The sequence below is a fragment of the Atractosteus spatula genome, chromosome 20 (assembly GCF_055471065.1).
Source record: "Atractosteus spatula isolate fAtrSpa1 chromosome 20, fAtrSpa1.hap1, whole genome shotgun sequence".
NCBI classification, from domain to species: Eukaryota; Metazoa; Chordata; class Actinopteri; order Semionotiformes; family Lepisosteidae; genus Atractosteus; species Atractosteus spatula.
The window spans coordinates 14,331,015-14,342,561 of record NC_142725.1 but is presented as its reverse complement, the minus strand read 5'-3'; the positions used below and the strand labels follow the sequence as shown (position 1 = coordinate 14,342,561).

At 40.8% G+C, this 11,547-nt stretch overlaps 1 protein-coding gene across 2 annotated transcripts in view; it reads left to right on the top strand.

Moving 5' to 3' along the window:
* The first annotated feature begins 4,346 nt into the window (after positions 1 to 4,346).
* Positions 4,347 to 11,547, top strand: part of LOC148817600 (ski oncogene-like) — a 90,361-nt gene continuing 83,160 nt past the window's right edge. For both annotated transcript variants that reach the window (XM_088937908.1, XM_088937907.1), the window contains exon 1: positions 4,347 to 5,681. In XM_088937908.1, the coding sequence (XP_088794034.1) occupies positions 4,776 to 5,681 (906 nt within the window). In that variant the 5' untranslated portion in view covers positions 4,347 to 4,775. The remainder of the gene's footprint in view (positions 5,682 to 11,547) is intronic.

Here is an 11,547-nt window from a genome sequence, read left to right as displayed (position 1 = left end):
TGACAAAGATATTTCTGCTTGGGAATCAGTCCAGAGATGTGCAACCAAATACATTCCCATGTATTCCAGTATAGATTGTCCTATACTGATATGGTAAGAGAAGTTCATCGTTTTAGTGGTGAGCAGAGTGGACTATGGGGGAACCCTATTTTTATTCTCAAAAACATCGATAAAGTCAACTGAATGGACTTCTTAAGAATCAACAGTGGAACATTTGGAACACACAGGGAATGTGTGTTTAAAACAGAGAGTAGAAGACATGTTTTGTACTTGGACATTTGGAACAAGCAACTCATAAGGGCTGACAAAGCTGATAACATAGCTTCATCAAAGAAAAGCCCGAATGTGATCCTTGGGTCAATTAACTGCTATCAACCAAATGAAACCGAAGTGCTAAATGGCCTCCTCTCATTTATAACCTTACTAATAAACTTATGTTCTTTGATATTTCAATGCCCAGAGCTGGTGCTTTTGATATCCGTATATTAGTATCTTGGTATTCCTGTTCCCTTAAATTTCCACATGTGATTTAATTGGCTAATAAATTTGTTGGAACTCTGTCAATTGGCTGCCATTTAACAGGGGATAGCTACACTTCTGTGGTGGATACAGTAAGTCCTCTTTTGCCTGTAGAGACCCATTAGATCCTTGGGAAAAATACAATATTATCACCATCATCATCATGATGTGTTCTGGGGGAAATTATTACTTTGCTCCAATTCAGGAAACTATCCTCTATTAAGTAATTCAGAGCACTTCTGCATCGGTTTTACACAATGCTTGGAGGCCATTTGATGTTTTCAATAAAATATCAGATAAAAGAACAAAGGAAGAAAATATGATAGTTGCTTTGACCAGGATTTATTTTCTCTTTAATAAAATCCATTCAGTAGGGACCTACTATATATATATACCACTGTGAAGAAACCCACTCCTTTTAATAATAATTGCTGACGGGTATTATTCTCGGGTGATGAGTTCATGTGAATCAAGCAATACATCTGAGATTTTAGATGTGTAGTCTCCACAGATATCAGCTTGGATTTTCCCCCCAGTTGGTTTGAAGTTGTGGTCCCAAGCAACAGAGGTTTTTCTGATTCTAACTCTGCTTATCCATTAGGGGTTTATCTTTTCGTGAAAGGATATTTGAGAATTTTGAATCCCAGTGTTCTGCTGGGTATGTCTCTCTTAGTATTTTCCTAATAATGTACACTTTATGAAATGAAAAATTCCACGAGGTTGCAAAGCTTGTTTTTATTGCTGTTGCCTTCCGTGTGCAATGTTAATAAAAATACCATTTTCAAGCACATTGTAATCACTAAGTGAAGGAACAAATTAACATGTGGCGACTTACATCTTGTTATGAGAAAAAATGTCATGAAACTCTTTAGCAGAAATATGTACTATTTCACCCAAAAAAGTGCTATGTCAATCATTTATATACGGATGTGTGAAAACAGTGCAATCGTAACAAAAATTAATAATACTAATAATCATTTCCGGGCAGCATGATGGCGCAGCGCTTAGCAGTGTCACCTGAAATATCCTAAAAAGACAAATCTATGTGCTAATAGCTGGCAAAATATGACTTAAATTTATACAGGCGCATTTTCATTTGAAGCTCAACAAAATGTTCCTGATAAAAAGTAAATGTACCTTATCGACCTGCTGTGCTACTACAATATGGATCAGTCTCCATATACTCCTCCCACTCTGTATTTCCTGACTAGACATGGTGACCCCATTTCCTCATAATGACTGTGTCCCAGTGCCACAGACAGTGCAATTACATCACCGTCCTGCTAGAGGGAGCTAATGATACAGAGAAATCAGTTTAGCTTCTCAATACCACTTATTGTCTCTGACAATTGGATGTATTTCCAGTGTAACTGGCTGAAAGGAATGATTTCACTGCATAGAGGAAATTGGAATGCATTTTTTCTCAGACATTTTTATGGTTTTGTTGTTGTGAAGCTTTAAAATCTAATTAAAAGGTAATACTTTTCTTTAAAACTCTTTAACATTTTTATTTCATTTAAAATATTAATTGAAAGAAATGTTCTACATGTTTTTCTTGTTAAAAATGTGCACAAAATAGGCTATAAATGTGAATGTGTTCAGTATTAATTATTTCCCTTAATTGTACATTGTAGATTTAATAAAGCTCAGAACATGCACTCTGATGTATTACTATCACATAAAGTTTTGAAATTTATTTAAATTCATCTGAGAAATAGCAGCACTTGTTAATTGCATAGAGAGCTTTCGGGGTGATAGAGGTATACCTAAAAACCAAGAAAAAATCCTAAGATGACACGGTTTTGTATTTTTGTGTAATCATATCCTTTAAATGAAACAGCACTAGAAATGCTATTTAATTATAAGATTAGTCCCCCACTGCAATAATCAGCACATCAGCAAGGGCAACTCCTGAATCAAGGTGTTCTGGGGCAGTTCATGAACACGATCCATCACCCAGTCCACCCAGGTAGTCGAGCGTGTCTTTGACAAAATCCAGGTTTTTAAACCTTCCAGCTCTAAGGCTTTATTTGACTATGCTTGCTGTGACCCCCTTTTTGTGTAACTCGTAAAACTGGACGGGTAAGAAAAGGCGACGCATATCAATGTACATTGTGACTGCCTTAGCTATGGTGTTTTTAACTCTACTTGGGGAGGCCCATAAGACACAATAAAAGAAGTGAGAACAATAACAGAGAACTCAATTTTTTTTTAAAAGTACGAGGAGCATGTTAATAATAACACCAGACCCTTTCCAAAATAAAGAATTCTTTAAGGAACTGTACCAAACTTTAAGTCGTTAAAGGACTTAGGAGGTATTTAGTCAAACAAATTCTTCTTGGTTTCAGATGAATAGGAATGTGTGGGTGGATTGGTCTTATAAAAGTGCAAAACACCCACCATTTTCATTCTCTGGTTCAGAAGTTTAGAGTCCATGTGTGTTCCTAAGCTGGCCTTGAAGATACATGTGTGTGTGTGCTGTGGTAGGTGGGGGGACTTATGTTTTAAGTTACATTCTTCACTCTGATTTGAAGAAAGGCAGGCATCCTTTCTCCTTTTCGGAATGGTCAACAGCTGTTGATATCAGGCAATAATTTCCATGCCCCCCCCCCCCCCTCCCGTGATAATCAGAAGTCATCAGGAATGGTTAGTCCAGGGCAGTTGAAGTCAAAGGTGTGCCACCTCACAAAAAGTTCTGTTCCCTGCAACCACATATAGGAGCTCTGGGGCAAGACAGGGTTTTCTGTGAACTCCGGCTCTATTTTTGGCTTTTTGCAGGAGCATTTTGGAAGAATCTCTGGAGCAAAGGAGAATCTCCGCACGAAAAGTATTGCTAGACATGCCTTGGGTGCAAATGCATTTGCAGTTTACAGTCCTATAGGGCAAGTGCATGCTGAGACACCGCAGTACACACTAAGCACAGACATCCAGAAATAAAATCCCTGCTTTCCTTGAATGTAAAAACGCTGATACGCCTTGTGTTTCGCTGCACTGTCTGGTCTGTGTTCAGATTCGAGGGGTCTGAAAAAAGCCTGGGGTTCATGAAGCCCTGAAGGTCAAAATGAGCCCCCGTAGTTTACCATGATCATCATGAAGGGACTTTGCAACTCAATAAAATGGTTTGTTCAGAACTAGCAGACCTAGAAGATGTGGAAAATTGCTGGAGCAGCCTCGTGCAAAAAAATATAAAATAAAAATCGGCCAAGATTCCCCCTCTGCGTTACACGCGTGTGTCCTTAATGATTAAAAGCGCGTTGAACATAGAACCTACTGAGCACTGGAACTGATTAAACAAAATGTAAAAAAAAATGTAAGCACGACTTTTAAAAAATATTTTTTTTTATGTGACAGACATCAGACATTATTGCTTTCCTTTCTGTCACTAAATGTTTGTAAAGGACTACTTTGGTCTATTTAAATAAAAATAAATAAACCGCAGTCACTCGTAGAATTTGCATTTCTCCTTAACGTCTAAATTAGACGTCTGTTGCAAACTCCACCCTTCCTCTCGGTTTAGCTGCAGACATTCTGAGCTGTGAACCAAGTGATTCACCATGCCCTGTGCTCAAGTCTCTCTTTTTTTTCCCTTCCTTTTGCAGCAGCACGGGGCTAAGAAGAGAAGAGGGGGAGTGACGACATGTTCTTGGAAGAGCCAGCCTGGGGAGTCAGTCACATACTTGGCTGGGATTCAATGACTGAGCCAGACACACACAAACACTGAGAAAGGGGGGCTGTGAGGGAGAGGGAGAGAGAGAGAGAGTGAGCAAGCCTAGCTAGGTTGGCTGACTGGCTGTAGTTGCACAGGCATATCATACTGCAAGGGCAGACAGTGTGGATGTGAATTCTACCACTGCAAAACAGAAACGAAAAAGAGAGGCAAAGAGTGTACGGACTTTACAGTTTTGGGAAATTCTGAAAAACAAAGTTCAGAAGTATAGGTGGATACTTTTTGTGGAAGCGAGAGGCGCTTATTTTTTTCTTTATTGTGGATTGAGAAAGAAGCACTGGTGTGGATATGGACAGTAGGGAACCTACTACTGCAGGGGAAGACTCGCCGGTGTTACCGTACGCTTAGTCGGGGGACTGGACGCGCACTGTGTAGGACTTCTTTCTGGATGTTTGATGAAGCGCCTTTTCACCTCTGCTAACTCTGGGAGACCTTGGATTTACAAGGAACCGGGACCAGTGTGGGTTATCTATTGCTTTAGTTCTCCCCCGGCAAAAGGAAGTTTCGCTTTTCAAGTTGTAAGTAAAACATGGAGACTGTAACTCGACCAAGCTTTCAACCCCATCCAGGACTGCAACAAACTCTGAAGCAGTTTCATCTGAGTTCTATGAGCTCTCTCGGCGGCCCGGCAGCCTTCTCAGCTAGATGGCAACAGGATATGCTGTACAAGAAAGATGGCAAGGACCCAGAGCCGGTCCTTCATCTCCCTATCCAGCCGCCCCCTGTGATGCCGGGTCCCCTCTTCATCCCGTCAGACCGCTCCACGGAAAGGTGCGAGACAGTGCTGGAGAGTGAGACTATCTCTTGTTTCGTAGTCGGCGGAGAGAAGCGGCTCTGTCTGCCCCAGATTCTCAACACCGTCCTGCGAGATTTCTCCCTTCAGCAGATCAACTCCGTGTGTGACGAGCTCCACATCTACTGCTCCAGGTGCACGGCGGACCAGCTGGAGATTCTTAAAGTCATGGGGATTTTACCCTTCTCGGCACCTTCGTGCGGCCTCATCACCAAAACGGATGCGGAGCGCCTCTGTAATGCCCTGATTTACGGGGGTACCTTTCCACCGCACTGCAAAAAGGAGTTCTCCGGCTCCCTGGAGCTGGAGCTGACGGAGAAAAGCTTCAAGGTATACCACGAGTGCTTCGGGAAGTGCAGGGGACTTTTCGTACCCGAGCTGTACACCAGCCCGAACGCAGCCTGTATACAGTGCATGGACTGTAGGCTCATGTACCCGACCCACAAGTTCGTGGTCCACAGTCACAAATCCTTGGAAAACAGGACTTGCCACTGGGGTTTCGACTCCGCCAATTGGAGGGCATACATCCTCCTCAGCCAGGATTACACGGGCAAAGAGGAGAAGGCGCGCCTCGGGCAGCTTTTAGACGAAATTAAAGAGAAATTCGACTTCGCGAACAAATACAAGAGGAAAGCCTCAAGGGTAAGTTTCGGCGTGTTAAAAGCTCGGACCTTTTGCACTGAAGGGCTATGACAGGGAGCTGTGTGTTGGTGTGCGTGGAGCAATACGGGGTTTACGGGACAGCTTGGTCCGATTATACCGATCGAGTGCGCCCAAATGTTCTTCTGAAGCTTAATTCACGAAATGTATGTGACGAATGCTTTTTTTAGTCGTATCAAGAAATGTTCCTAACTAAATAACAATACTGCACCGCAGTGCAGAACTTCACCTCTTCCTGATAGACGGAATTTATTACTTTTTTTCCTCGTTGGAGGCTTCCACGTACCTCGCGTAATGCATGGGTCCGATGTGCTGTGTTCGTCGCTTTAGCAGAGAAGAATCAAACCATGGGGGCTTAAATCATTTCTCGTAATTTGTGCAAAAAGATATTTCGCCGTTGGCTACCCGTCGCGGGTGCGAGTCAGAATGTTGTTTTCGCGGGACACCGTGACACCTAGCGCAGTAACTTTGACAACATTAAAGTGTGTGCTGGCGCAAGCTGTGGTGAAGTTCATTATCAAATGTAACAAACAGTTGTCACTTTGAGTATTTTTGTTTTTTGTTAAGTACTGAAAATCCAAAACATTGAAAAACAAATGTGTACTATGTAACCATTCATGACGTTTCAATGGGAAAACGGATGAAGCAGTAAGATTCGGGCGACAACTGAAATGACCTAATTTAAAGTTAACATATGGCTACTAATTAGCTACGAAGAATAACTAAACGCCTTTACGGTTATAAAGCCATTATTTGCTTGTGTAGTAGCCTGTCTGAGTAGGTGTGAAAGCCTTCTTTTGCGCATTCGTATTCCTGGAGTATTCAAATCCGCGGTAAACACAGACGCCTATCTGATATGAAGAAGTATGCATTAATGAATGTATTCTAATAGTAGCCTTTAATAATAATCATAGTTTGATTCTTCTTGAAGCACAGTTTGTTTGGGTTTTCCATTTATTTCAAGAGATAAGAGGATTGACAGCGGGTTATATGTTATATTAAGAACACGAACGGATATTTTTATTGAAAACGCTTCGCATAGAAAAAATACCACTTCCACCCTTCCTCTGCAAGGTGTTACTCTTGCCCACTTACTCCTCTCCCTCTTCTCCGAGTTCTGCATTGCCTTTCGCCCTTTTGCGATGTTTTGAAAATGTGAACATGTTTAACATCGGAATCTCAGGTATTCGGAGGTGAATGTGTTTTTAATGACGATCCCATCCCCGCTTAATGATGTGCTACTTAGAAAAGGTTGGATTCACGGAGGGTGGTCAACAGCGGTGCTTTTTGGTGGGAAAGATGCCAAATGTTGTGTCTGCCACGAGGGCTCGTTGAAAGTCCTGAACCTCGGTGTTAGTTTAACACAACGTGGTGAGTAGATAGCTCACAGAGGTCATTTGCCCCACATAACCTTTTATTTGACCGTAGAATCCCAGAATTTAGCATTTTATTGTGTTCTCTCTATTGTCCGAGGTGAAAATGAAACGTCAATGTTTCAGCCACAAAAATGTTTTAAAAACTTACAGAAGACATAAAACGCCATTAATGTCCTTAAAAATATCTGTATGTGTTAACTGAATTTTTTAAAATGCCAAACCAGTCCACTAAGGTGACGATAAAAGGACAAGAGATTTACTTTTTATTTCTTTTGCATACCTCACAGTATCTGACATATGTAAGCCAAACAAGATATGTGTCTGCATTTAATTAGCTACACATTTGAAAGACTCAAATATCACATTTAAGAGACAGAATGAAGACCTTTCTCAGAATGAGAAGCATATGCTTTTCAAAAGTTCAGGTTTTTTAACTACCTGCAACACTAGGACCACTGTGTCTTATATTTTTAAGGATCACCATGTCTGTTTTGGAAGTTTACGATAAGAAAACATAACTGTTCTGGTTTTATTATTGTATTCTCTGAAGAGGAGGCCTGGGGGGTGGGAGGTGGGCCCCCTGATTAAGTTCTGAGAAAGAGGTTTGTTTTTATTTTGCAAAGTGACCACTTTCAGGGCCAAGGAAATTGCACTCTGAGTGTTTTCTGACTGTTTTGTACAGTTCACTTCAGCAGTTTCTATAGCAGCGACTGTGGTACAGATCAGCAGGCACATATACTCTCTGATAATCTAACTGCGCTTCAGAAAAAATGTGTGTAAAAGCTTGTGGTCAGTTTCTGTGCAAGTGTGGCTAAAGATAAGTTTTTTTAAAGCAGAAGCAATACCTAGCATTTTTCTTGTGTTCAGTGTATTCACACAATCAACATTTTTAGTTTGCAATGCTAATTTCTTTGAGAATGCTTTTGTTTCATTTGGAAAGGGAGATACCCGGATAAACAGTGTCGTGTATATTGGCTGTGGAATTCTTGGCTGTACTTCACATCCCCACACACAACACAAACACATAGTATAGGACTTCTCCCTCACATCTTCACATCTATTTAGCTTCTTACTGCTTTGTTGCCCGTGTAACCCTGACTTTTACATTGAGCTCTCTGCTACCAGCTTGAGGACAGAAGTCCAATTGTATCTGCAGGGTTAGAGGGGGATTAAGTCTGTGAACAGGGGTGGGTAGTGGGATCAGGGCAGAGTGCTTTTCCCTCCTCCCCAAAATAAAACCAATCAGATAAAGACCCCCCCCCCCTTCTAATGAAAGGCAAGCACATTCATTTGCATGAACTGTTACACTTGAATGGAGTTGATGAAGCAGGGATAGGAGTATTGTGGTCGAAACATAATATGCTCTAACAATGGTTCACATTCACTGGCTCCCCCCCCCCACCCCCATTGCATCTCCCCTCTCCCCTCCTCTCCCCCTCACTACTTCTGCTTTTGGGAAATGAGTACTAGGGGGTGTGATGGTGGCAGAGCACTCGGTGGTCTGTCATACAAACAAAATGTAAATGTTTACAAACAGGAATTCCAAATTCCCACAGCAAGAGGAGCCAGGCTTCTGTTCTAGGCCAGAAGTCATTGAAGTTATTTTGTTACAGGGGTTAAGGAATCAGGTTAAGGGTCCTGTGGCACTGTGTCATATATCCTACAGTCGGGTCTTAGTGCAGGGGCATAACTGGGGGAGTTAATGTCCCATCTGCATCTGTGAAATGACAAGTCTGTTGGTCCCAATTAAATTTTATTCCTAAAGTTTGTTTCTCCTTTAAAGCCACGGTTATCTGATGGGTTTACAGATTATTTTATTGGAATTTCTATTTTCACCAAGGAAAGGCTATTTTTTTCAGAGTTGCCCACATTGAAGGGATATGTGAAAGTCTTTCTTATTCTCAAAGACCCTGCTCTGTGATAAAGAAAGTCAAATACACTTGATATTGGATCATCATTTGTTGCCTTTGTTTTTCTGTGTAGTTTTTTTTATTTGTGCGTGATCTTAGGAACAGCATTCACAGCTCCTCTATAGGTGTGATGCCTTTTAATATTTTTTGTTGGAGAACACTGCAGACTAATTAGATGGACTATTGTGCTGTTTAGAAGCAGCTGTGGTTAAATATTTAACATATGAACTGACACAGCTCAGCTCACCAGACTAAAACAAAACAAACAGAAAAAACCCTATTTGGATGTTGAGTGTCTGCGGTGTACCTACATTTCCTACCATAAAATCTAGTGAGATAATGAACTTGGTCATTTGTTCCAGCTGGCAAGTGGCCAGTTACATTATATGGGGGTGGTATATTGGATCGGATCCATTGTACTTTACTGTAATCCTTTGCTTGAAAAAGTACAAACAATTCAGTTCCATTTCCTCATAAGTGTCTTTGCCTCTTTTTCAAAGAAAGGGCAAAAAAAATACAAGAGCAAAGAGTAAGCCAGTGATCTCAGCTTGATTGGGAGTTTGGGGTATAAAGGCCGATTTTTGTCATGTCCGAGAGAGACAGATCCTGGAATCGTTTCTGTTTCTGTTCTGATCTGACATGCTGCAGGGAAAGGTCACAAACATACTCACTGATTTCTAAGGCATTTCTTAACGTCTGACAGCACGTCGGCATGTGATGTCTCACTGTCTGTAGCATTGAGTAAGGGCAGACAGGATGTCCCATGGCTGCAATGTGTCTATCTGGGTGTTTCGAAAGATGAGACAGTTAGTATTCCGAGAGCCAAATTGAGCAATGCATTTTTGTATGTATTGCTATATTTGTGTATCTACTTATATTTCCATATATTTTATGATAAAGAATTATAATCTTCTTTTGCAGTGCTGTCAGTCATTCTACAAACAGTGAGTCATTTTTAAGTTTGGTCAGTGGTGGGCTGTAATTAGTGGGCGTCAAATTGGTCTCCTCTAGAAATCCTTTTTAGTCAAGGGCTCCTGGGAATGAAAGGGGCTTTGTTTTACTCACTGTGATTGTTTTGCTTCACGTGTTGGCCTGTCTGTGATAAATGCCTTTGGGCTCCTTTAGGTGAAACGCCTGTTAACTTAAGACTCTTTTCACTGTAAGATTTCCTCCTCCTATTGCAACATCACATGCCCAAGAGTTATTTGCAAAAATCCCCAAAACAGATGGACATTTTTCCTCCATATTAATGTAACCAATGTTAAATTCTTCTACATTTTATGCTGCTTTCTGTTTAGCAAAAACGCCATCAGTTTAATGCTTACGCAGTTTTAGTCTCTAGATGCAGGCTCTTTTGATTAAGTTTTTTTAAGTTTTGCAATGAGTCAGACCAGCAGAGTAGCAGAACATCTCTAAGTTTATGAGTAGGGTGTGGAACTGGTTTCTTAACTTATAAAGCCAATATTAGACTTTTATAACAAGCATTGGCTTCAGTAAACTTGAAGTGGTGGCTAACATTTATCATTTCCGGTATCAGGGTTGTATGATCTTAAGTTATGTCACAAGACTTGCCTGGCTATATGGTGTGACTTTACAACATTTGGCATGTAGTGGTGAAAAGAAGTATATGAGGCTGTGGCCTGAAATCTTTCTATGTTGCAGTTTTGAGATCAATAGGTGCAATTCTGGTGTCATGTCTGCTGTCAGCTGGTATCACTTTGCAGTACCGTATGAGTAGTGGCAGAGGAGGCCTGCTTGAGGTTTGTGTTAGAAAGAATATTGTACTTTGATACCCTTTAGACAAATGTACATTACTGAGCTTCTGAAGGGAGTTGCAACACCAAATTCCAATAGTGTAAGTCACTCCCTATCTGGAGAGGTGGCTGATAATGCAAGTGTCTTGAAAGTCATGAATGAAACATGTCCACACACCTGTTAGACATTAAAAGCAGACTTTGTGGTTTCTTCGTAATGGAAAATCAAGTTCCTGCTGTCACTCCTCTTTATTGGTGTGGTACCAAAAGGTTAAGACAAAGAAATTGCACTTAATGGCAGGCAATAAGACCTTGACAATATTCCAAAGAAGAAATATCTTCTGTTTCTTCAGTGTTGAATTTCATGTTTACACTATTTGTACCTATTGTTTTCTGTTTTAATTTAGTGAAGATATTTACAGCGTTTTGCAATTTTATCTTCCCCTCCATTGTATGTTTTTGTTACATTTGGGATCTTAATTCTGATATAAAACTTTAAAAAAAGATCTCTCTCTAATCTCCACCTTCTTTTCTGTTTGACAAATTAAATTGAATCTCAGATTGTAGTCTGGTTTTTGATGGCCCTGCTGTTTTGTTTCTGCTATCATGTTCTAAATTATGGATGGTTTCCAGAGCCTGCTGGACTGTGAGCTGAAACTTTCTCTTTCTGTGCCGTAACTGTCCCAATGCACTGTGGGATTTCCCATCCACAGTTGAATGGGCTGCTTGTTTGAGGGTAAAGGAAGTGTGTTCCCCTAGGGATTATGGGGTATTTCCTGTTTCGTATGCAAGGCACATTGGGCTTAAA